Source organism: Bos grunniens, chromosome 19 (genome assembly GCF_055505025.1).
Source record: "Bos grunniens cultivar Pamir isolate PY7600 chromosome 19, Bosgru_T2T1.0, whole genome shotgun sequence".
NCBI classification, from domain to species: Eukaryota; Metazoa; Chordata; class Mammalia; order Artiodactyla; family Bovidae; genus Bos; species Bos grunniens.
The window spans coordinates 14,686,293-14,711,532 of record NC_141183.1 but is presented as its reverse complement, the minus strand read 5'-3'; the positions used below and the strand labels follow the sequence as shown (position 1 = coordinate 14,711,532).

The 25,240-nt window shown below is 41.0% G+C and overlaps 2 protein-coding genes across 17 annotated transcripts in view; one reads left to right on the top strand and one right to left on the bottom strand.

Annotated features, from left to right (window-relative positions):
- Nucleotides 1–674: 674 nt before the first annotated feature.
- Nucleotides 675–7,087, bottom strand: DDX5 (DEAD-box helicase 5). The gene is made up of 13 exons (XM_086356921.1): nt 6,874–7,087; nt 5,523–5,688; nt 5,241–5,337; nt 5,027–5,160; nt 4,843–4,908; nt 4,464–4,605; nt 4,223–4,383; nt 3,947–4,119; nt 3,505–3,615; nt 3,200–3,261; nt 3,048–3,107; nt 1,571–1,795; nt 675–1,381 (listed from the first exon to the last, which is right to left on the bottom strand). The coding sequence occupies exons 1-13, from the start codon at nt 6,915–6,917 to the stop codon at nt 978–980; spliced, it is 1,845 nt and encodes a 614-aa protein (XP_086213047.1). The 5' UTR covers nt 6,918–7,087; the 3' UTR covers nt 675–977.
- A 485-nt stretch (nt 7,088–7,572) lies between these two features.
- Nucleotides 7,573–25,240, top strand: part of CEP95 (centrosomal protein 95) — a 43,462-nt gene continuing 25,794 nt past the window's right edge. For 5 of the 16 annotated variants that reach the window (XR_015147411.1, XR_015147412.1, XM_086356894.1 and 2 more), the window contains exons 1-6: nt 7,864–7,989; nt 9,826–9,954; nt 11,476–11,583; nt 14,049–14,159; nt 18,048–18,153; nt 19,538–19,653. Coding sequence is in view for 5 of the 16 variants with exons in the window: in XM_086356894.1 (XP_086213020.1) it covers nt 7,971–7,989; nt 9,826–9,954; nt 11,476–11,583; nt 14,049–14,159; nt 18,048–18,153; nt 19,538–19,653 (589 nt within the window). In the remaining 11 variants the exon portion in view is untranslated. Of the gene's footprint in view, nt 7,990–8,132; nt 8,770–9,825; nt 9,955–11,475; nt 11,584–14,029; nt 14,160–15,220; nt 18,154–19,537; nt 19,654–25,240 lie in introns of those variants that run through there. The other 11 variants (XR_015147414.1, XM_086356903.1, XM_086356898.1 and 8 more) reach the window with 9 other exon arrangements.

Genomic DNA, 25,240 nt, shown 5'->3' with positions numbered 1-25,240 from the left:
TTAAATTTGAGGATTTCTTACATCCTATTTTACATTTTGAAGTCCTCCAGAGTTCCCTCAATTACTGGCCATTCATGACTCCTAGTTTGACTAGGTAAGAACCCCAGGAGGCCTATGAAGACTAGCCTTTCTGTATTACCCTTGGCAGGAGAACACAGGACATGAATTCAATCTTAGCTTGTGGCCAACCATCTTCAAGGGTGGAAGTCTTTCAGCCTCAGTAATAGTACAGCCCAGAGCACAAATATAATCTCTTGAAAAGTTATTTGAAGACTTTTCCCAAATTACAAATTTGCGAAAGGAACAGTCATCCATGTTCTCACTAAGCAATCTAAGTTAAGGGTGGGGCTATACACTTGTTTCCTGTTTTAGTATCTCCTTTCACCGTTCTAAGACTATTTAAACGACTCACCTGATTTGGGGAGGCACCAAAAGAAAGCCTTTGTGCAATTTAGCCTAGAACTGCTAATCAACCTAAATCAACTGCATTTTAATCCTTACAATAGGAATAGATCACTTTAAGAAGGGCCTTCTGATCTCCCCACTTCCCAAAATGAATTATAGAAGGAGCAGTCAATTTTAGTTTTATGATTAAAAAAAAAAAAAAAAAAGACCATCTAAGCAAAGTTTTACATGACATTATATATGTAAAATAAAGTACCATTTCCACTTAATTCAGTCTTCAAATATTTTTTATTGGAAGGCCATGCATTGCCTTCATTTATTGTATTTCAAATCACTGTACATTTACTTTTGTGAAAACACTGCCTGCATTTTCTAGTACAAAAAAAACCTAAAAATTGTTTCAGGAATGTAGAGAAATATCCAACTTAAATAGCGAAAAAGTGCACCATAATTACTGCTGCACTGCAGTCATTTCTGCATTTCCCATGTTTCTTAAATAACTATCTTGTCTGATAACACACAATATAAAGAGCAATTATGAAAAACAGACATTTACATATACTTCTAAAGTCTTATTGAGAATATCCTGTTGGCATCGGATAACCAATCATAGGCGCAGCTGCAGTAGCAGGATATGCATATGCCTGTTGGTTCATACCATTGTGCATATTTGGAACGTTACTTCCATATTGCTGAGTGCTATCATAACCGTTCTGGTAAGTCCCTGTTGGATTACCAGTCCTAAAACTGGTCTGTATACCAGCAGACACAAAATTACTTCCAAAGCTCCCATTGGTGTAATTTGCAGCACTGTAAACACCATTCTGAGTTTTTGCCCCAAAATCTCTCTTAAGCAGACTAGAGTAACCGCGGTCATAATTTTCCCTGTCTCTAAATGTATTAAATCCACCCCTCTTGCCCGCAGAGTATCTGTCCCGCCGGTCATCCTTCATGCCTCCTCTACCCCTGGAACGACCTGTCAAGAAAAAAATTGCCAACCGGTTATTTCCATGGAACCAATCATTACTAACACAGAAAAGAATTTCGTAGCTCAATTTGAGAAGTATTTTCTCAACTTCTTTCTGCCCTCACCCACCAATCCCATCCAAATGGACTTGTAAATAATCATGTGACCCCACACCCACTTACCAAAGGTTGGTCTTACCTGAACCTCTGTCTTCGACCAACTGAAGCAACTTAGGATTAATTGCTTGATTAGCTTCCCGAAGCACAGAGATAAGGTCGCTCACTTGCTTTATGTTATTAGGTGTAAAGAAAGTGTATGCTGTGCCTGTTTTGGTACTGCGAGCAGTTCTTCCAATTCGATGAATATAATCCTCTGAGGAGTTAGGGTAGTCATAATTGATGACAAATTTCACATCTTCCACATCTGTAAGGTGTTGCAGTGTGGCAAAATAGCAATGTACAGGGTTTTGCACACCACAACAGCCAGACCAAAAATAAAAAGTTAGACAATTGTATTCCCAAGAAGGTATGGGCTGCAAAAAATACAGTTAAAATGGTTATCCATTCCCTGTAGGAATACCATTGAGGTTGAAGGGGGGGAAGAAAAAAAAACAAAAAGCACACGTCATCTATATACCTTATTACCCACCCAATGATGGAGCGTGTCCAAAGGACGTGTGTATTTCCTAACAGTCCCAAATTAGCAAGTCCCCTTACAGATCATCAAGTGACATCTGAATGCTTCTGCGCAGTAGGGCCACTTAAAAGTTCACAGCAACCTCCTCGTGTGCTCTCATTTTGAGGACCTTTCAACAAAAATGTACATGGTCCTTTGCGTTACACACTTATCAGAAGTTCAAAATTCTGGCCACACTGCTTGTCTTGCCAAGACCTTACAACCGCAGCTGCAAGAAAAACATACCTGTCCCCCAAAAGTTGTTTTTATGCACTGTGTCTCGTCTAGGCAAGCGCTTCCAAGAAGCCAGGATTCACTTGAGAATGTGTCTCTCTCTGGCAGGTCTCGACATGACGACTACTGTGTAGGTGAGGGAGGAACTTTCAAAGCACTGCTTTTTTTCCCACTGACTACGTGTGAGAAGTTGCTCCTGCTCTAGATCTTATGTGCCAGTACTCACCAATTTGTAAAAGGCTTTTAGTACCTTTTAAAGCTGCTCTCTCCATTTCAAACTTGAACAAAAATTTCATTGAACATTGAAGTTTGGAAATATTTCTTCGACATTTCAGCAAACTCACTGAAACTCAAAGACCCACAGATCACAGTAAACAGTTTGAAACAATGCTGTACCATGGCAGTCATGCAAAGCATGGGACAGAAGAAATACCACGGCAGTGAACTGTGAGGATAACTTCCATTTTTTTCCCCCGGAGAGAACAGTTTACGGGGCAGAGGTGGTATGTTCTGCCTTTTGAAGATTACTGGCACACTTTCAGCTTTTCACCTCTCTAATCGACTGGAAGCAGCCAGCCGATCACTAGTCCTCCATCCCCCTCGAGTCCTCCGATTGTCATGCCTAGGCCTTGCCACAAAGACTGCACCTTTATATGAAAAAAACTTAGAAAAAATGCAGAGGTTAAAGAAAGCAATAAACTTTCTTTAAAAAAATTATATGGGTATCTTCTGGGAAACCAAGCCATGAATTCGAGTTTGTACTAACCTAGCCCTCTGGAGGCCACATCAGTAGCAATCAGAATAGGAGCCTTTCCATGTTTGAATTCTGCAAAAGAAAGCACATATATAACCATCAATATGAATGGTATTCTAAGTCTTTGGGGGGTGGGAGTAGGACCCCGCACTTAAAATACTTACCATTTAGAACCCAGTCACGTTCCTGTTGACTCTTGTCACCATGGATACCCATGGCAGGCCACCTAAATTAAAGAAAAATCACATTTAAATCCTTGTAGATTTTAACCATGTGCTTTAACGGTTTTGGTCACAAACCCTTTTAACTCCATCTGAAACAAGGTACACACAGTCTTTCCTATACATGTATACTACCAGATCATTTCCATCTTTGAAACTCAGAGCTATCAACCCTGATTAAACTTTGCCCCTTCTCCTGAACTCAGCTCCAATAAATATCTGCTTTAGTGGAGGACAACCACACATACCCATCTCTCCTCATTTTTCTAGTGAGTTCATCACATCTTCTTTTGGTTTCAACAAAAACAATGGTTTTGTTCTCCTTTTCACTCATGATCTCTTCCATTAGACGAATAAGCCTTGAAAGAAAAAATATTCTCAATTTTTTAAAAAGTTCATGGTTATGAGCAGACCACCAACTTTTACTCACAGGGCTACAAGAGAACACCTGCTTAATCTTTTTAACCATTCTACCCTTTACCCTTAAACCACAAGACAATACTCTTTCTGTTAATAATTAAAAAAAAAAAAAAAATAGTGATAGCCAATTACCTGAAGGAAGCAAAACAATTTTCAGCATGACAGATTTCAAATTAGCATTTAGATTCCACCCAACTGAAAGTCACTCTTAAGATAACTTGTGCAACAGTGACTCAACTTGTAGAGTTGTTTTCAGAGTTAGTCACTTACTTTTCATCCTTTTCTACGTCATGACACACATCCACAATCTGAAGAATGTTGTGATTTGCACTCAGTTCTAGTGCACCAATGTTTATATGAATATAGTCTTTCAAGAAATCTTCAGCAAGCTGTCTTACTTCTTTTGGCCAAGTAGCACTCCACATTAGGGTTTGCCTATCAGGCTACAGATTTTTAGATTAAAAAAAAAAAAAAAGTCATTGTATTTCAAGAACAAATTTACAGCTTAGTTTGAAGACATGACACAACATTTAAAAGGACACTCACTCTGATCTGGTCCACAATCTTCCTTATTTGGGGTTCAAACCCCATATCAAGCATTCTATCTGCTTCATCAAGGACAAGGTAGGTGGTTCTTCTTAGATTGGTTTTCCCACATTCTAAAAAGTCTATCAGTCTTCCAGGTGTTGCAATACAGATTTCCACACCTTTAAACACACAAATGTTACCACAACATCCAGAACTTTCTGCATAATCAGTAACAAATAAAACCTTTTTGGTTACATACCTCTTTCCAAATCACGTATTTGTGGTCCCTTGGGAGCACCGCCATAAATGCAAGTAGACTTCAAGCGACATGCTCTACAGTATTCAGCAGCTACTTGCTGTACCTGTTGGGCCAGTTCCCGAGTAGGTGCCAGCACCAAGCACTAAGAAAAGAGAAAGCAGAACACCTTAAGGAGAGTCCTGAATTCTAGTTTTCAAGTGCTAATTTACTATTGCTACACGGGTAGACGATTTACACTGGCAATACCCAAAGCAGCTTTGTCCCTTCCTACACTGAAAAACATAACTCTATATATAAAACCACCACAATTTTATTCTGCTGTATATTCTACAAATCTCTATGCTTTTAACAAAGTTAAGAGAATACAATGTACACTTACAATAGGCCCATCACCTCTCTCTAGGAATGGCTGATGATTGATGTGGACAATGGCAGGCAGCAAATACTATACAAGAGAAAAGCAAAAAAATGAAGTCACATTAAAAACACTTCTGGTTTCTTTTAACTCCCAATCCATTTTCTTCAGGACCTGTTACATAACTCAAAAGTTCTCCCGAACTTACAGACAAAGTCTTCCCAGATCCAGTTTGTGCTACCCCAACCATATCCAATCCACTTAGAGCAACTGGCCATCCCTGAGCTTGAATAGCTGTGGGTTCAGTGAAGTTCTGCCTTGCAATCACGTCCATGACATTTGCTGTAATGTTAAGAATTAAACATCAATAATGCCAAGAGAAAAGGAATTTTTTTTAAAAGGTGGGGAAAACTAGCACTTACCAGGGAAGTTTGCCTCATAAAAATTCAGGACTGGCTTCGGGCAATTATGACCTCTAACTGTAATTTCCTTGCTTCTTCTGTATGTCTCTACCTCTTGCTACAAAAGAAACCATAAAAATTCAGTTTATCTCATGAGGACTCCCCCTAACTAAACACACAACCAATACACCCCTAAGTTAATAATTATCTACATTAACAGTCCTTTAAGTTTGCAAGACATTTCTAGTCAAACTTAAAAGTCACTTGAGTTACAGACTGAAGAAACCATATGAAATTACTCACTGCTGTACGCCTAGCCAAATCGGGGTGTTCTTGATAAAAATTCTTCTCAAACTTAGGCAGCTCATCAAGATTCCACTTCTTTTTAACCAGTTTCTCTCCAGGATTTCCAAACTTCTTTCCAGATAAGGGCCCTGCCCTACTACCTCCAAATCGAGGAGCACCAAACCTAAAATTAGAGAAAAAAAAAATTGCATTTTCAAACATGTACAGACTTATTTTACCATCCCTGCGCACATGCTAAAACTCAATGAAAGATTCTGGAGGTGGAAGAGCTGTTCTCAGTGACGGTCATTCTTTCAAAAGCCACAGTTAGTACCACATCTCCCTCATTTCCCGTTATAGGAAGTACACACACCATTGAAAACAAATCAACAGCCCGGGATTTACTAGGTCGGAAACTGGCTGGCCAAGCTCTAGGAGTTCAGATACAAGGACAGACAACAGCTGGTAGATACTACTCTTTCCCACGAGCAAAAGAATTAAATGCCTTAAAAAGCCAATAAAGCAGAAGCTTAACACAGATGTTACTTAGCAGCTGTCCTGAACCAAAGAGCTCTGGTTTTAATAGGTAGCGGAACAACACAGGCAGTGAGTGCAGAACACGGAGGATGGTCTCGGGGGTAGTTAGGCAAGCCAATCGAGTTGAGGGATCCCTCAAAACGGCTTCCTACCAAGGTAGCAAAATTATATAACGAAAGGAAAATGAGGAGGAGGAGCTGGAGACTACCGGGGGAGGAGTCCCGGCCCGGGTGGAGTCCTTCGGGCGGCGTTCCCGCTGGGGCGGCGCTTCCCCCTTTGTCTCTCATTTCTCTCTGCGCCACATTTTCTCGACGCTGCCATTTTGAGCTCCTCCGCCGGGCGGGGTAACAAAGGCGCCGCCGCCATGTCCGCCGCCGGCATTTTGTACCCACGGCTCGGCCACATGGCCGATTCCCGCGGCGCCGGCCACCCTCCAAACATCGCCGCATTAACGGCTTCGGAGGCGGCCCCCTCGGCACCCACAGAACCCCCAGATTCCGTAAAACTCCTGTAAGCTTACATCTAATAGCGGCAACTTTGCCTCGAAGCGCCGCGCTTTCCTCCCCTAGAAAAATGTGCTCGAAATTCTCCGAACAATTGCCAAATCATCAAGGTCCCGATACCCCCTCCCAAACAAAAAGGAATCTTGAGGACCGTTAACATGAAAACTCCAGGTTTGGACAAATATCAAAATGGCGCAAGCCCTTTTCGACGGCGGAGGCCCAAGAATAGTCTATAGAAGCCGAGTTCCCCCCACCACCCCACCCCCGCAACCCTCATCGGTCTCCCATCCCCCACCCGCCGGGCCTGACAGGTCGGTTCCCACACTCACCCTCGATCCCGGCCACGGTCTCGGTCACTCGAATAACCCGACATGGCGTCAATGGTTGCGGTTGGCGGGAAGCGAAGCGGAGAGAATCGGGTGCGACGAGTCGCTGGAGGTGGCTCCGGCGACGGCAAAGCCTTGCGGGGGCGGCAGCGGCGGAGGGACGACGATGACAGAAGCCAAGGCTGCCCAACAAGAGACCGGTGGAAATGAATGAGGTGCCGGCCGCGTCCCGGCAGCCGGTTTTATAGCCTGGCCCGCCTCCTCCGCCGCAGAGAATGCTGGGAGCCGCTCTATGACCTAATCACTCCGCCCCTGCGCAGAGGTATTAACGCCTGCCGGCGTTCCGGGATCCGCCATTTTCTCGCCCCTCCCCCCTTTGCCGATTTTTCGCCCCTTTCAAGGATGGTACCCACCCCCCGCCCCCCCCCCCCCCCCCCCCCGCCGCGGTCCTCCACTGGGATGCCTCAGCCTGCACTCTCTTGATTTCACCTTTTTCTGGTTTTTGACACTTCAGGGAGACCACTGGGCCCTTTTCCAGGTCTAGCCCAGACAGTAAAATGTCCAGCCCACGTCAACCCACTCGGTCCCCTTGAAGATGTTTACGTCTCCAAAGAGCCTTTACGCCCATTACTAGGGGCGACAGGAAGGCGGAGCCCGACATTGTCACGTGGCTGCCCCGCCCGCCGAGTGAGCGGGACGCACTACTTCCCCAGTTGGCGTCGGCGGAGGAGTACAAGACGAAATAGCTCACCGGAAGTGCCGTGCTAATGCCCCCGGGAAATTGGCCGGGGCTGTTGGGTGACCCGAACTGTCAAACCCACCCACCCCAGGACCCCTGAGCGGGATCTGGCTGGTGAAAAATGGTATCTAGAGCTCGCAAACCGCCACCTCGGCACGTGCTGCCAAAGGAAGTACTCCCCGCGGTGACCAATCAGCAGCGAGAATTCGTTTTAACGTCCCTCCCTTTTCCACCGCATCCCTTCCCGGCACTTTCGTTTGCTTCCTCTCCTGTCAGCGCTGGGTCCGCTCCGTGCGGCCTTTTCAGGACGCCGTCCCGCGCGCGCCCGGCTAGGAGTCCGGAGGCAACTTGCCTCCGCGACATGGCCGGCTCAGAGGCTGGTGAGTCTCTGCCTGGAGTCCCGTTTGTGTGTGGGCTCAAGTCCCCTTTCAGTCCAAGTCCCGAACGCCCCTCCCCATCTTGTCTTGAGGCTTCGGGTGGCTCTGGGTTGCCGGAGGGGCTCGTGAGACAATCCGGTCGTAGTTGGCGGGTTCTCTGGCTGGGGCTTAGCCCCGCTCCCTGGCGCATTCGAAGTTGTCGAGCCTGTTTTTGGGGCGGGGAGACAAGGGCCCTGCGGCGAGGCCCGCAGCACGCGAGCATGTTGGCTGTAAATGATCAGAAAGTGTCTTTCCCTAGACTGGTATTTTCTGGGGAGTGTGCCCTCTGCTCCTGCATTGCGGGGCCTGAGACTGAGTATTAGCACTCTAAAAATCTGTTGTCATCCCAAAGCAGAATAGTGGTGGATTTTCCCGCTTCAGTGCTTTCAACGGTTACCGGCTTTCTGTAGCGCATTTTTTGAAAAGCGAGTTGATTGGGTTGTCTAGGACGCTTTCATCTTTTTTTCCAAGACAGCGTTCAAACCAGTTGTCATGGTTTGGTCTGCGGTTAAGTAATGGTCACTGGGAGAGGGAGTTAAGGTGCCCTGACAGTCCCACACATACACATGTTTTTTTCTAGAGCATACTGAAGATAACGTGCACAATAAAAGAACTTGCCCCTTAATCGCCAATTATTTCAGAGAACAAGTGTTTCAGGTTTGCTAAATTACCTTTGGGTGAGAAGCCCTTGAAATAATTTGGCTAATCCCAACGGAGGGATGGTACACAGGAAACTTCGATAAGGTTAGTAATATGCTAGCTCTGAATTTGGAGAAGGCAATGGCAACCCACTCCAGTACTCTTGCCTGGAAAATCCCCATGGACGGAGGGGCCTGGAGGGCTGCAGTCCTTGGGGTCGCTAGGAGTCGGACACGACTGAGCGACTTCACTTTATTTTTTCACTTTCATACATTGGAGAAGGAAATGGCAACCCAGTCCAGTGTTCTTGCCTTGAGAATCCCAGGGTTGGGGGAGCTTGGTGGGCTGCCGTCTTTGGGGTCGCACAGAGTCGGACACGACTAAAGCGACTTAGCAGCAGCAGCAGCAGCAGCTCTGAATTTAAAGGCGTTTTTATGAATTTCCCAGGCCTCTCTTCATATACGTCAAGTATAATTAAAAATAGAACTAACAAATGCAGTAGTGTTGGTGCCATTACTCTAGTTCTTCACAGGCTAGGTTAATCACCACCTATTTGGGCAGCAGAGAAATTCCAACTTGCACAAGATAATTGGGTTAAAAACATGACTAATTCTATGGGGAATTTGAAGCAACATCCATTAATTAGTTTCTAGTAGCCTGAGATTATCATTAACAAACTGTCTTGTTTGTGACATCCTGTTTGCTTGTAAATGTGTTGAAAAAACATCTACCTATGGTTAGTAAAATGAGATCAATGGTAAGCAACTTAAGATTTTAGGTTGCAGCAGTGAAAATTGAATTTGCATCATAGTTTTGACTAAATTGAAATTACAGCTTTTTGGAAGTCATCCCAAGAAATTAAATACAGCTTTTCAAAAATCATGCCCAGTCCAGTGGTTAGGGCTCCACCTTCCAGTGTAGAGGATGCAGGTTTGATCCTTGTTAAGGGATTTAAAATCCCTTATACTGTAGGGTGTAGCCCCCCCAAAATTTTTTTTAATTGAAAAAAAAACCCACCTAGCAGGGTCTTCAAATTCTCTAACAATCAGATTCCTTCTCTTCTATTGAATTTAGTGTCTGTGTTTGTGGAGGTTGTTTTTTAAAGAAATGTGTTTGACTTTTTCTAGTATTAGACTAATCTTTTCCTTCCTTTCCCAACAGAGTGGATAACTATTGCCAATAATCTTCTTTTGAAATGTCACATACACCTGAGGATTCGAGAACTAGAAGACTGTGATGCTAATGTTTTTATTGCTCTTTATCAATCCATTTTGGGAGAAAAGGTACCAGGTAAGAATACTTAAAAGCAGGAGTAATAGTGTCTCTATCTTAAGCCAGACGTTTCTAGTGCTTTTTAGTTAGATCTTTATATATAAAGTCTTGAGATTTCTCTTTTATCTTCTTTTTATCTAAATAATAGCATTCATTGCCTTAATGAATATCTTAGGAGACCCACCTATAGTAACTGCCTTGGTCATCAACTGTTTAATCATTCATAATGTTGTGTGAAAGTCACACCTTCTCTGTAAATGTACCTGCATGGGTTCTAAGAAAGTGAAAGAAAGAAAGTGAAGTCGCTCAGTCGTGTCCGACTCTTTGCAACCCCATGGACTGTAACCTACCAGGCTCCTCTGTCCATGGGATTCTCCAGGCAAGAATACTGGAGTGGGTTGCCATTTCCTTCTCCAGGGGATCTTCCCAACCCAGGGATCAAACTCTGGTCGCCCACATTGTGGGCACTGAGGCATGAGGGAAGCATGGGTTCTAAAATTGAATGGAATTTGAAGACTTGTTGAGTCTTGGTATTTAACCAGTATTATGGATAAGAATTGTTGTTTGTACCGTGTTCCTGGTTGACTATCTCAGAGTCCTTATCCATAGATTGCTCTGCTACTTCTGTATGTTTATATTGTTTATAACCATTAAGCACTAAAGCTCTGTACAATCTCTCTCCCCTCCATTGTTATGAGTCAGTGCCCTCATCACTTCCTGGAATAATGGGACACCCTCCAGCTGGTATCTTTGATACTAATCTTTTTAGAGTACAAAAGTGAAGTGAAGCCGCTCAGTCGTGTCTGACTTTTTGCAACCCCACGGACTATAGTCTACCATGGGATTTTCCATGCAAGAGTACTGGAGTGGGTTGCCATTTGGGCATGTAGTTATTGAATCAGTCTTTTAAAATACTTATTTCATCCTTCCCCAAGACACTTATCTTCCTCAATACAAGAGGAGAAATTCCAAATTTAAGTTGTCATTAAAATCTTTCTGCTCTGATCTATATTGATCTTAAAAGCCTTTATGCCAGTAATTCCCAATAGCTTGCTTTAACAGCACATATATGAATCCTCCTTTCATACCTGTTATGGGTTTTTTCCCTCTTATGGAAAGCAGCCTGGTGTTATGGGTTAAAGTCCCAACTCATGGGTTCTCTCTCTTATTAGAGTATTAGCATCTCCTTGAATTTATGGATCTATTTAGCTTTCTTTAGCATGGCACTTATTATGGAGCATGTTCATATATGTGTTGTGTGTGTGTGTGTGTGTGTGTGTTAGTCGTCCAGTTGTGTCCTACTCTTTGCCACCCCATGGAATTCTCCAGGCAAGAATATGGAGTTGGTTGCCATTTCCTTCTCCATATATATGTTGATTGACTATTCAACCAATAAAGATTCCACTTTGTGGAATTCAGGCTCTGTTTATCTGTATGTTATAGCCCACTCTGGGCAGAGCTCAGAGGCCTGGTCAGAGACAGGTAGATGAAAACTTGGATTTGCATAGGATGCAAAATTACATAGTTTTTTCTCCACAGATCTCATAGCTATTCCCAGGAATCAAGAGGACGACGCTCACAATGTGCAAGCAGCGATTGATTCGCTGGCTTTGGATTACCTACAGGTCAGCCTGTCTCACATAACAGGTTGGTATGTACTTAATCATCAGATAATTTTGCATTTTACTAAAATATTTTGTTGGATAGAACTCGGCCTTGTTTTACCAAATGAGTAAGGTTGTGAAATAGACCAAACAGCAAGACTGAACCAAGACAATTCACTGGTATAGTTAAGACAACATCCTTTAAAGCTTTTCCAGGAGAGTTGTACATTGAGTTTGGGATAGGTCTCAGAATCCTAGCTGGTAATTTGAATTGTGTTTTGTTGTTGTTATTACTTTATAGCTACCATTCTGTTTGTTTGTAGTAACTAAAAATTAGAAACACCTGAGTGTCCATTAATAGGGACAGGTTAAATAAATTACTATAGTTCCTTATAGGGAACTACTCTGCAGCTATAAAAGATAATTGATAATGCTCTATATATCAATACAATGTTCCATATTCATGAAATGATCTCTAATATATATTGTATGAGAAAAATATGTAGTTATAATGTTGATTTGCAGAATATGCTATTATTTGTAAAAACAAATTCAGAAGTTATATGCAGTTGATTGAATGCAGAAGGACTCTCTAGAAGTACATGTAAGAAACTTAATTCTGATTGCCTCCGATGAGATAAACTGGACAAGGGTGGGAAGAGATTTTTCATTTTATACCTTTTGTACTTTTTAAATTTTGAACCATATGAATGTATTACCTGTTCGGAATAAATAAAACTGTAAATTGTTTTTCAGCCTTTTTCCAAAACAGTATCCATACTTATATTCAAAAGCCAAACATAACAAATTCATTTGTAAATCTCTGTTTTGGTAGATAGAAAATGAGGGTTATTTCAGTAAATTATTTCAAGCTAATGAACAGAGGAAATTTTGGAGTCTTAAAACTATACCTGAATCACTAAGAGAAAGTGTATACTGTTTCATTCTTTGACAATCATTAAGAGAGATACATCTTAGTCAGGATGGGACATTTATATCTTATTTTGGTAGTAATAAGAGCAAAATTTTACAGAAATACTGTCTTTAAGTTTTTTAGTGTAGTTCAAGGTGAGTAAATGTGGTAAATTAGTTTGGGGAAGATTCATTTTGAGGGATAATGCTGGGACTTCCCTGTTCTTTGGAAATGGCTTTCTCTGCCAATTGGGCAATTTTTGGTATTTGTATTTACTGTACAAACATACCATATACCAAGATTGTGTCTGCTTATAGAACTTCTGGTATGTGGAGTTGCCTCTAACAACTCATACCCACCCCACAGAAAGTTGCAAAACTGCTTACCTCCTCCAGTAGACTGCAAAGCAGCTTTTTACTGTTTAAAGCAGTTTCTCCTACACGCTGAAGCACTGCATTCTGGCGGGCAGTCTTGTTGCTGGGTTGGCACAGTACGCTCCCCATCCTGGAAACCACAAGTCTTGGATATGTCCTTGGGGTATGCTTGTGTATCTTTGTTAAGCCGGAAAACATAGGACTTACAACAAAACAAAACATAGGGCTTAAGATATCTGTTCAGTTGTTTTAAACGGGAAAAAAACTATTAAACATTGACTGTCTTTACTGGAGTGTTATAAAACATCAAATTCCTGGGTTAGTTTTTTGGATTTTTTTCCTGCATCATGACTAAGGTTATGAATGACTGGATTATCTCAAATATCAAATTTCCACTCCGCCTCTCCCATACTTGTTTGAATTCATGCCAAATCTAATCTCCCAAAGGACAGCCCAAGTGTGTCAGGAGTTTTAAGTTCCATCCACACCTCAGGTTGCTCAGAGTCCATTTTAGGTGACATTAAACACGTCAAGTTTTCATGCTTTTGCAGCCCGTTTCTCGTCAGCATTTCAACTGAACATTTATTTAAAATCTGTTTGAGCCAGGTACTGTGCTGGAGACTTTTAAACAGTTTAAATGTTAGTTTCTAGGTATTACGTTGGTATAATGGAAGGTAAGGCTGGAGAGTTGGGGGTAAGGTGAGATTAAAAGGAGTTTTATATGCAGGGGACCGGCTCAGTTTTTAATTAAAAAATTGTATAACGTGTAGTAAGTGAATAGGAGTTAACAAATTTTAAAAATTAGGAATTCCTGATGAAGGTATCTTAAGTTTGTTTTTGTTTTATATTCTCTACTGCTATTGTCTTCAGAACGAGGCATACCACCATCATTCCATATTCACCAGCCTAATAAAATTCAGCTTAGTTGTTTTATACTTTAGTATAAATCTTATAGGATGAAGTTCACTTAATTTGCTTCTTCATAAATAAAGGACTATGCCAATGAATTATCACCCATAATATTCAGGACTACATTTTTCAAATATAATCAAGTATCAGGAAATTGATATTTTTGATATTTACACTGTCATTTTTTCTTTTGGGTTAATTTATAATCCTGTGTCCTGAACAATATTTTTATACTGGTATATCCATTTCAAAATCATGAGGCTTTCAATTTCTTGGTTAATTTTTTTTAATAGCTCTGTATTCTGTGTTCAGGAGAAAATATAGTGAAAGGAGATAAAGAATCTATTAAGAATCTTCTAGAAATATTTGATGGGTTGCTGGAGTATCTTACAGAACACGTCAGTGAAACATCTCACGAGAAAAGTAAGTTTAAGAATAAAATTTGGCTTGATTTATATTCTGTTATCTCCCTTTTTATCTTTTATCTTTTTGCCTATTTTTCTCCTTAGGAATTAGAATCACTAATACACTGTATCTGATGAATTTAATTGTAAATTAAGTTTCAGTTCTCACTGTTGAAGTGGTTGAAACTCATCTAATCATCACATCCTTTGTCAACTTGGGTATTGCTTATAAATTACTTTAAAGCTAATATAGGAAGCTAAATCTAGTTAAAATTGCTTATTGTCCTATTATTACATGAAATTCCTTACTCAGTAATTCCCATGTCAGAACTGCCATTTTTGCACAAATTTGGATATTGCCAAGGCATCAACAGAAAGAGTTGGTATGTTTCTGTTTTCAGCTTACACCTAGGTTTGTGACAGCTTGAGTATTTTTTATTTTACTCTTCAAATAATTCAGTTCCCCAAATTGTAACAGTTTGTTGTGTGAAATTTTGATTTTATATTTTTTTATTGCTGTATTATTAATATTTTCCAAAAGTATTCTGGTTATATTTAAACTGTATCACTAGTGTTTAGGAGTTATTCATAATCTTTGACTCCATAAATCCCATTTCTAGGGATTTATCCTGAAGAAATAGTACAGAAGAAAGTTAAGGACTTCCTTGGTAGTTAAGTGGCTAAGACTCTGTACTCCCAATACAGGGGCCTGGGTTTGATCCCTGGTCAGGGAATTAGATCCCACAGGCTGCACTGAAGATTGAAAATCCCAGGTTCCACAACTAAGACCTAATGCAGCCAGATAATATGAAATAAATTAAAAAAAAAAAAAAGTGCTTAGAGGTTTTCATGCACTGTTACTTACCACTGAAAAAAAAAAAAAAGGACCTATATGTCTTACCAATTTGATCAATAAATAATACAAAAGTGCATACAGGTTTCTCCTACCTCCTGAGAAACCTGTATGCAGGTCAAGAAGCAACAGTTAGAACTAGACATGGAACAATGGACTGGTTCCAGATTGGGAAAGGAGTGCATCAGGCTGTATATTGTCACCCTGCTTATATAATTTATATGCAGAATACATCATGTGAAATGCCAGGCTGGATGAAGCACAAGCTGAAATTAAGATTGCCAGGAGAAATATCAATAACCTCAGATATGCAGATGACACCACCCTTACGGCAGAAAGTGAAGAGGAACTAAAAAGCCTCTTGATGAAAGTGAAAGAGGAGAGTGAAGAAGCTGGCCTAAAACTCAACATTCAAAAAAATGAAGATCATGGCATCCGGTCCCATCACTTCATGGGAAATAGATGGGGAAACAATGGAAACAGTGTCAGACTTTATTTTCTTGGGCTCCAAAATCACTGCAGATGGTGATTGCAGCCATGAAATTAAAAGACACTTGCTCCTTGGAAGAAAAGTTATGACCAACCTAGACAGCATATTAAAAAGCTGAGACATTACTTTGCCAACAGAGGTCCATGTAGTCAAAGCCGTGGTTTTTCCAGCAGTCATGTATGGATGTGGGAGTTGGATAAAGAAGGCTGAGCGCTAAAGGATTGATGCTTTTGAACTGTGGTGCTGGAGAAGACTCTTGTGAGTCCCTTGGACTGCAAGGAGATCAAACCAGTCAATCCTAAAGGAAATCAGTCCTGAATGTTCATTGGAAGGACTGAAGCTGAAGCTCCAGTACTTTGGCCACCTGATATGAAGAGCCAGTTCATTTGAAAAGCCCCTGATGCTGGGAAGGATTGAAGGCAGGAGGAAAAGGGGACAACAGAGGATGAGGTGGTTGGATGGCATCCCTGACTCAATGGACATGAGTGTGAACCAGCTCCAGGAAATGGTGAAAGACAGGCAAGCCTGGCGTGCTGTAGTCCATGGGATCACAAAGAGTCGGACACAGCTGAGTGAACAACAACAACATTAATATACAGTGAATAATATATGACTCAGAATAGGTTTACTATTGTGAAGTTATCCAAAACAAAGGTTTTAGCAGCCATAGCAATTTATATAAATTCTAGTACAAATGAAGACAAAAAATGGAGGCAGGCTCATGATTTCTAATTCTCACATTGTTAATGCTGATACCTATGCCATGATTATAACATCTGAAATTAATCTTAAATTCTTTAGAGATAGTTTTCTATTTTTTATCCTTGTTGCTGAAAAGATTTAAAAGCATATAGAGATAAGGCCTAGAAGGAAAGTTTGAAGGACACCCTATACTGTATATTTTTTTTATTTTAATTTCAAAAAACTTGAGTGTGTAATATATTAATATGTTAAATATCAACATAGGAACGCTGGGAAGAGTCAAAGCTGCATGCCATATTTATTGCTGTCAAATAAACCTATACTCAAGTTAGGGAGAGTGCCATAAGTATGTACAATAAAAAGCATTGTAAGAGAATTGGGAGGGAGTAAATGACATGCAAAAAAACCTGACCTAATTCAAGGCTGCCATGGGTATTTCAGTGCTCTATGGTTTTCTAGTCATTTTAGCAGCAAAAGTAAGAGGAAGAAAACTACCTGTAGGAGACTGATTGATTCGAAACGTTCTAGAGACAGCAGTTTTTATGACATAGTACTTGATTACAGGTAGCAGGGGATGATAATGGGGATGGAGAGGAGGACAGAACTGAGAGATACTTAGGTGTGAGGCTGGTAAAAAATGAAATGCTGAGTGGGGAATCTTCCAGGGGAGGTCAGAAGGCTATGGTGAGCTTAGCGCTGCTAGGAGGGAGTTGCTCACATGGAGTTGGAGAATGTTTTCTGAAGTCTGGTTCTCAACTTTGCAGGTCCAGATTTATACAGCAGTATTACCTGGAGCTGATCAGAATCTCAAAATGGCAATTAATAACAGGAAATATTTATTACTAGTCAAGTCAGGTATAGGGCAATTTGTTCTGACCTGGCATGATCGTTTACCACTGAAGAACGAGGAATTTGAAGGCAAACTGTGGACTCAGTGCTGCTGCCCACTGTATGACTAAATTTCCACCCTCACTGTGTGACTGAACCTTTCTAAGCTGCAGTTTTCTCCATCGGAAATTCTTTCACGGTTGTAGGAAAGGTTAATAGATACACATAAGTGGTTTAGTACTGAGCCTAGCCCAGAGTTACTACACAATGAATATTGACTAACGTTGTTTGGTGAATATAGAAATAGGAAAAGGTGAGAAGTGGGATGAGTATATGCAGACAGGTAGATCTGAAGTAGGAGATTTCACCCACATACCTCCTGGAATCGCTTAGTTACTGCCACTGTGAAGATGTATTTCTCTAGTGTATTGGGGTAGAAAAAAGGTTGATAGTCTTCTCTTTTTTTGGCTACTCAGTATGGCATGTGGGGTCCTAGTTTCCTGACCAGGGATGAACCCCTGCAGACGGGCAGAGTCTTAACCACTGGATCACCAGGGAATTCCCAAGGTCGATAGCCTTAAGGAGAATTTCATCCACACCTTACTGTGGTCTCTCTCTTTGGCTAGGGCATGATTGGGAGCTTGAGTCAGGCTGACACAGTCATGTTTTTCTGAAGCTACACCCTAGTCATTCTGCCTCAGCCATCCCTTACAGATGGAGAGGTATGAGAATGCATGAGCCTACCACCTAGCTTAAAGAAGAAAACGTTGCTAGTACAACTGTAGACTCTGCTCAGAGAGCAGCGCTTGCGTTGCTTCTTTGTTACCCAGGTAGTGCGCGCTCATTGCGAGTACTGATTTGGTTCTTACTTCACTCACAGGTACCTAGTTGACCAGTAAGGGGTTGGGGTATTTTGCTGTCCTTACCTCTATGCTTGCCCTGTAGAGAAATAATTGCATTAACTTGTTTTTTCTTTTTTTAACCTGGGGTGTGTTTTTTTTTTTTTTGGTATTGTTTTTATCTGTTCCAAACAGGTGAAACTGGACAGGATTCTAAAGAATCCCATCGAGGAGACCCTTTGGAAGATAGAGAAAATACTAAAGAATCCAGATCATCATGGAAAAGAGTTTCTTTTGAGAGGTAGCTCTCAATGTCTGTGAATTTAATTAAAACAAGTTATGCTTTTCCTTCTATTAAGAATTAAAATTGCACACAGTATACCAGAATGGCAGCAAAAAGCAAAGCTAATGTGAATTTTACTAACTTCTCGTGTTTTAAACCTCCCTGAGAGAGTTTTAAGCACCTTGAGCTATGTATAATCTCAGCATTAACCGCCTACTTAATTTAAAACATTTCCTTGATCACCAAAGTAATTTATGTTCCTTGCAGAATACTTGGAAAGTACTTGGAGCAAAAAAGAAGCAAAAAACAAAGAATAAGATGAACTACATCATTCAGAACTAAATAACTGCTTATTAACATTTTGTTGTAATTTAGTCTTTTTTTTTTTTTTTAGTCTTTTTTTTTAACTATATTTTTCTTTTGTGATTTAGCCATATTGTCTGTATAATTTTGTTTCCTAAATTTTAAAGTTTAACACGTCTTTTCCTAACTTGATAAACTCTTTATAATGATTTTTAGTCACTGTATAACATACTGTGCAAATGGATGCATCATAATTTACTAAACCACTCCTCTTCAGTAGAGGTAGTTTTTTAATATATATTTATTTTTTAAGGTGATACATACTTTAATTTTTCTTCTCTTTTCGTGTATTTAAGCTGTATTCAAAGACTGTGAATGATATAGGGTGATTCAAAGTTGCCAAATGACTTTGCAGAAAGGCTTTGAGTGTTGCATATCCACCAGCAGTATGAAAGTGCTGGGGGCTGCGCTAGCGGCCACCCACCGGCATTGTTGCCTGTTAAATGCCAGAGTTTTTAAATTTGTGCTGCTTTCATAGGCAAAATGTAACGTTGTAACAGGCTTGATTATACTTCTACTAAGTAGAGGTTGAATATGATACTAAGATTTTCTTTAAAATATCTGATTATCATTTTGTGGAGTTTGTCGTGGTTTGAAAAGCACAAGCAAAGCCTTCTTATGTAAATATAGCACATTGTAGAATATGTGTCTAAAGAAGACTATCAGAAAATAAATCTCTTGACTTAATTTTTCATTATTAGATTAAAAAAGTATATAAGTGCAAAAGTAAAACAACAGAAGGATGTTTAGTACAAAATTAATATCCTACCCAGATTCCCTTCACACCCCTAAAGTAACCAATATTTATTGTTCTCTGTGTGTCTTCTCTTATACATTTAATCGTTGACACTTTATACACTGCTTTTCCCACCATGCATATATCAGATAAGCAGCAAAAGGGAGAGTCTCCCTTTTTCCTCTCATAGCGATGACCAGTCTGAGCATTTGTAGGCAGGCTACTTGAGGCAGTTCTCGGGATCCTGTCTGGAAGGGCCCTGTGGTCGGGCCAGGCCGTGAGTGAGTGAGGAAACTCTTTCAGGTGTTCCTTATCGTCTGGGGCATTGGGCTCCTCTTGGGATGGAGATGAAGCAGAATCCACTGGTGAAATAATTAGACTTGGAGACACAGCACACACCTTTTCTCTAAGAAGTAATGGTGAGTAATTAAACTTTAAATATCAGTTATTATTCAGCATACAGGTATGAAAATGTAAATAGTTATACCTGGGAGTTTTTAAAAGTTGAGAAGAATAGAGAGCCCTAACTGGATATCAGAATTGAAATTCCAGAATGCCACCATTACCCACTAAGTATGAACAGTGGTCCAAAATGGATCAAGTGGGAGTCCCAGGTGCATGGGCAAAAGGCGTACGCAAGCTTGTCAGGTAATGTGTGGGGCTTCCCAAGTGGCAGTAGTGGTGAAGAAGCCGCCTGCCAATGCAGGAGACGCAGGTTCGATCCCTGGGTCGGGACGATCCCCTGGAGGAGGGCATAGCAACCCTCTCCAGTATTCTTGCCTGGAGACCATGGACAAAGGAGCCTGGTGGGCTGTAGTCCCTAGGGTTGCAAAGAATCGGACATGACTGAAGAGACTTAGCATGCATAAATGCACATGTGGGACTTGATACCCTAGGAAGAAAAGCGTGGATGCAGCTTAACAGTCTAGTCACATTCAGAATACCCACTAAGTATAGTTTTCCAAGCTGGGTGACTCATTTCTTTCATAGTTTCAACCAAGTCCGTACATCCAGAGGCAGTTTTTCTCCCAGGCTCAGGCCCCATTTCCGACAGTCTACTGCTTACCTACAGGCCGGCTTTGAGCCTCTCACCTCGCCGTCCTCCAGCCATTCCACTTCTGTTCTGCTCATCTTGGTTGTCGTGCTCTTTTCTTGTCATCATATATTGAGTTGGCTGAAAAATTCATTTGGGTTTTACATAAGATGATACAGAAAAACCCGAACAGACTTTTTGGCCAAACAAGTTTCTTTTTTTTTTTTTGGCTGTGCTGCACAGCTTGAGGGATCTCAGTTCCCTTACCAGGGCTTGAACCTGGGCTGCAGCAGTGAAAGCACAGAATCCTAACCGTTAGGCCACCAGGGAACACCATATAGTTTCTTTTGTTGGAATACTCTTCCTCTTTGTCCCTGGAAGACTCACTCTGTACAAAGCCCGGCCTCTGAGGCTCTGTATTCCCACAATGGGGTCTCCTTGCCTTATTTCACTAACACCATTCTCAACATTGCACAATAACTTTCGAGGCTGACGTTACGTAAACTGAGTTGCGGGGGCAGCAGCCACCTCATACACTCAGCCAGTGTGTGTGCGGTGCCTTCCCTGTGCCAGGCAGTGGTGACGCAGCGCTAAACAGGCGCACACACAACTCCCTTCCCTCGCGGCACGCATACTCTACTGGTGGGGCAGTCAGTAAATAAGACAAATAAGTGAAATGTGTAATAAAATTTTTCATATTTGTCTTGCTACTACTGCTAAGTCACTTCAGTCGTGTCCGACTCTGTGCGACCCCATAGACGGAAGCCCACCAGGCTCCCCCGTCCCTGGGATTCTCCAGGCAAGAACACTGGAGTGGGTTGCCATTTCCTTCTCCAGTGCATGAAAGGGAAAAGTGAAAGTGAAGTTGCTCAGTCGTGCCGGACTCTTAGCGACCCCATGGACTGCAGCCTACCAGGCTCCTCCGTCCATGGGATTTTCCAGGCAAGAGTACTGGAGTGGGGTGCCATTGCCTTCTCCATCATATTTGTCTTAGTATCCCCCAAATTAGGAAAACATCAGGCCCACAGTTAAGTATATTTTGGAGTTGAAGAACAGGAATGGTAGAGTTAAATGAAGTACATTAAATTATGGCAGTCAAGTGTCCCACATTCTCTTCCAGACGCTGTACCGGCTGTGTGACTTAGGACAAGTCCCTTCTCTTTTCTGAGCCCCTGTTTCTTCCAGTGTGAAGTTAGAGAATTCAACAAAACCATCTCTGAAATCCTTCTGTGCTTCAGTACCCTTAATTCCAAAGAATAGACTCTTCTTTCCAAGGAATTGTGTTCAAAGAGCCTGAGCCTGGGAGGTCAGACAGTAGGCCATAGACTTATACTTGGCATTAAGGTGGGCAGAGGAGCAGAATACCAGAGTCAAGTGTAGGTAATGCAAGAAGGTTTCTTCAAGGCAGAGAGTCAGATGAAAGGGATGGTGGTTTTAGAAATGGTATTCTGTGATAGCCAGTGCATGTAGAAAGGCTGTATCTATAAAAAGTGAATTACTTGCTTTCAGATTTTAGCTATTCAGATGAAACTCAATTCAAGGGAAAAAGAAAAGGTTGAGAGAAAAGCCAGGCTGAGGTGTTTGGGTTTGATATCATATGGTAGCTTCCTTTTATATTGGATTTAAGTCATCAGATAAATGTCATCATACACATCCTTAGACATCTAATTCAGACTTTAATTCCAGGATTATAAATCTTTATTGCAGTATAATTGATATATTATTATACAGGTGTACAATATGATTCTTTATTTGTGTATATTGTAAAAAGAATACCACAGTATATCTTGTTGTTCAGTCACTCAGTCGTGTCAAACTCTTTGTGACCCCATGGACTGCAGCATGCCTGGCTTCCCTGTCCTTCACTATCTCCCCGAGTTGGCTCACACTCATGTCCACTGATGAATGATCCCATCTAACCATCTTGTCCTCTGTCTCCCCCTTCTTTTCCTGCCCTCAGTCTTTCCCAGCATCAGGGTCTTTTCCGGTGAATCAGTTCTTTGCATCAAGTGGCCAAATTTATTGGAGCTTCAGCATCAGTCCTTCCAATGAATATTCAGGGTTGGTTTCCTTTAGGTTTGACTGGTTTGATCTTACTGTTCAAGGGACTCACAAGAGTCTTCTCCAACACCACAATTGGAAAGCATCAATTTTCGGCACGCAGCCTTCTTAATGGACCAATTCTCACATCCATACATGACTCCTGGAAAAACCATAGCTTTGATTAGAGGGACCTTTGTCAGCAAAGTAATGTCTCTGCTTTGTCATATAGTCTCTAGGTTTGTCATAATTTTTCTTCCAAGGAGCAAGTGTTTTTTAATTTCATGGCTGCAATCACCGTCCACAGTGATTTTGGAACCCAAGAAAATAAAGTCTGTCACTGTTTCCATTTTTTTCCACGTCTGTTTGCCATGAGGTGATGGGACCAAGTGCCATGATCTTAGTTTTTTGAATGTTGAATTTTAAGCCAGCTTTTTCACTCTCTTCTTTCACCTTCATCAAGAGGCTCTTTTATTCTTCTTTGCTTTCTGCCATTAGGGTGGTGTCATCTGCATATCTGAAGTTGTTGCTATTTCTCCTAGCAATCTTTATTCCAGCTTGAGCTTCATTCAGCCTGACATTTCACATGATGTACACTGCATGTAAGTTAAATAAGCAGGGTGACAATACACAGACTTGATGTATGACGTACTCCTTTCCCAGTCTTGAACCAGTTTGTTGTTCCGTGTCCAGTTCTAACTGTTGCTTCTTAACCTGCATACAGGTTTCTCAGAAGGCAGGTAAGGTGGTCTGGTATTCCCATCTCATTAAGAATTTTCCACAGTTTGTTGTGATCCACGTAGTCAAAGGCTTTAGCGTAGTCAGTGAAGCAGAACTAGGTATTTTTCTGGAATTCCCTTTTTCTATGATCCAACAGATGTTGGCAGTTTGATCTCTGGTTCCTCTGCCTTTTCTAAATCCAACATGGACATCTGGAAGTTCTTGATTCACATACTGAGAAAAAGTATTTTTAAACCTTTTCTAAAATTGAGCCTAGCTTGAAGGATTTTGAGCATTACTTTGGTAGCATGTGAAATGAGTGCAATTGTGTGGTAGTCTGAACATTCTTTTGCATTGCCCTTCTTTGGAATGGGAATAAAAACTGACCTTTTCCAGTCCTGTGCCCACTTCTGAGTTTTCCAAATTTGCTGGCATATTGAGTGCAGCACTTTAACAACATCATCTTTTAGGATTTGAATTAGTTCAGCTGGAATCCCATCACCTCCACTAACTTTGTTTGTTGTAATGCTTCCTAAGGCCCACTTGATTGCATAGTCCAGGATATCTGACTCTAGGTGAGTGATCACACCATCATGGTTATCTGGGTCATTAAGACGTTTTTTGTACAGTTCTGTGTATTCTTGTCACCTCTTTTTAAATATCTTCTGCTTCTGTTAGGTCTATACTGTCTCTGTCTTTATTGTACCCATCTTTCCATGAAATGTTCTCTTGGTAGCTCTAATTTTCTTGAAGAGATCTCTAGTCTTTCCCATTCTGTTGTTTTCCTGTATTTCTCTGCATTGTTCACCTAAGGGGTTTTTTTTATCTCTCCTAGCTGTTCTTTGGAACTCTGCATTCAGATGGATGCAGAGTTTTTTTTTTTGCTTTTCTCCTTTGCCTTTCACTTCTCTTCTCAGCTATTTGTAAGGCCTCCTCAAACGCCTTTTTGCATTTCTTTCTCTTGGGGATGGTTTTGATCACTGCCTCTTGTACAGTGTTATGAACCTTTGTCCATAGTTCTTCAGGCACTCTGTTTATCAGATCTAATCTCTTGAATCTATTTGTCACTTCCACTGTATAATCATAACAGATTTGAGTTAGGTCATACCTGAATGGTCTAGTGGTTTTCCCTACTTTATTCAATTTAAGTCTGTATGTCTAATTAACATTCGTTACCTAAAACTTACCAATTTTTTTTTATCGTAATGAGAACTTTTACGATTACTCTGTTAGCAGCTTTGAAGTAAACAACAGTATTTTTTCTTAAAGCCTTTTTAAAATTGAGATACAGTTAACGTACAATATTATATAAGTGTTAGGTGTATAACATCGTGATTCACAATTTTTAAATTTTATACTCCATTTATAGTTTTTATAGGTCTTCCCTGGTGGCCCAGATGGTAAAGAATCCACCTGCAATGTGGGAGACCCAGGCTTGATCCCTGGGCCGGGAAGATCCCCTGGAGGAGGGCATGGCAATCAACTCCAGTATTGTTGCCTGGAGAATCCCACAGACAGAGGAGCCTGGTGGGCTACAGTCCATGGGGTCACAAAGTCAGGACACAGCTGAGTGACTAAACACGTGGTTATACAATTTGGCTGTATTTCCTGTGTTGTATGGTATATCCTTGTTGCTTTATTTTATACATAATAGTTTGTACTTCTTAACCCCCATCCCTGTCTTGTCCCTCTCTCCACTAGTAACCATTAGTGTATTCTCTGTGTCTGTGAGTTTATTTCCTTTCTGTTACATTCACTACTTTTATTTTGTAGATTCCATATATAAGTGATATCATATATAGCATTTGTCTTTCTCTAACTTATTTCACTTAGCATAATACCCTCAAAGTCCATTCATATTGTTGTAAATAGCAAAATTTTCATTCTTTTTTATGACTGAGTAGTATTCCAGCGTGTGTGTACATAAACCATGTTTTTTCTATCCATCCGTTAATGAACACAGGTTGCTTCCTTATCTTGGTGATTAGAAATAATGCTGCTGTGGACATTGGGGTGCACGTGTCTTTTCAAATTAGTGTTCTCTTTTATTTTGAATATATAGCAAACGTGGAAGTGCTGGGTCGTATGGTAGTTCTATTTTTAGCTTTTTGAAAAGCTGCTGCATTGTTCTCCACAGTAGCTGCACCAATTTACATTCCCACCAGCAGTGTGCAAGGGTTCCCTTTTCTCCACATCTCCACTGACATTTGTTA

What these genes read in the sequence shown, in the direction of transcription:
- DDX5 (XM_086356921.1), bottom strand. Translation starts at nt 6,917, where the DNA reads ATGTCGGGTTATTCGAGTGACCGAGACCGTGGCCGGGATCGAGG. An exon ending in AATACGTGATTTGGAAAGAG is followed by an intron (nt 4,384 to 4,463) that starts GTATGTAACCAA and finishes GTGTGTTTAAAG; the next exon opens with GTGTGGAAATCTGTATTGCA. An exon ending in AGAAAAATGAGGAGAGATGG is followed by an intron (nt 3,262 to 3,504) that starts GTATGTGTGGTT and finishes TCTTTAATTTAG; the next exon opens with GTGGCCTGCCATGGGTATCC.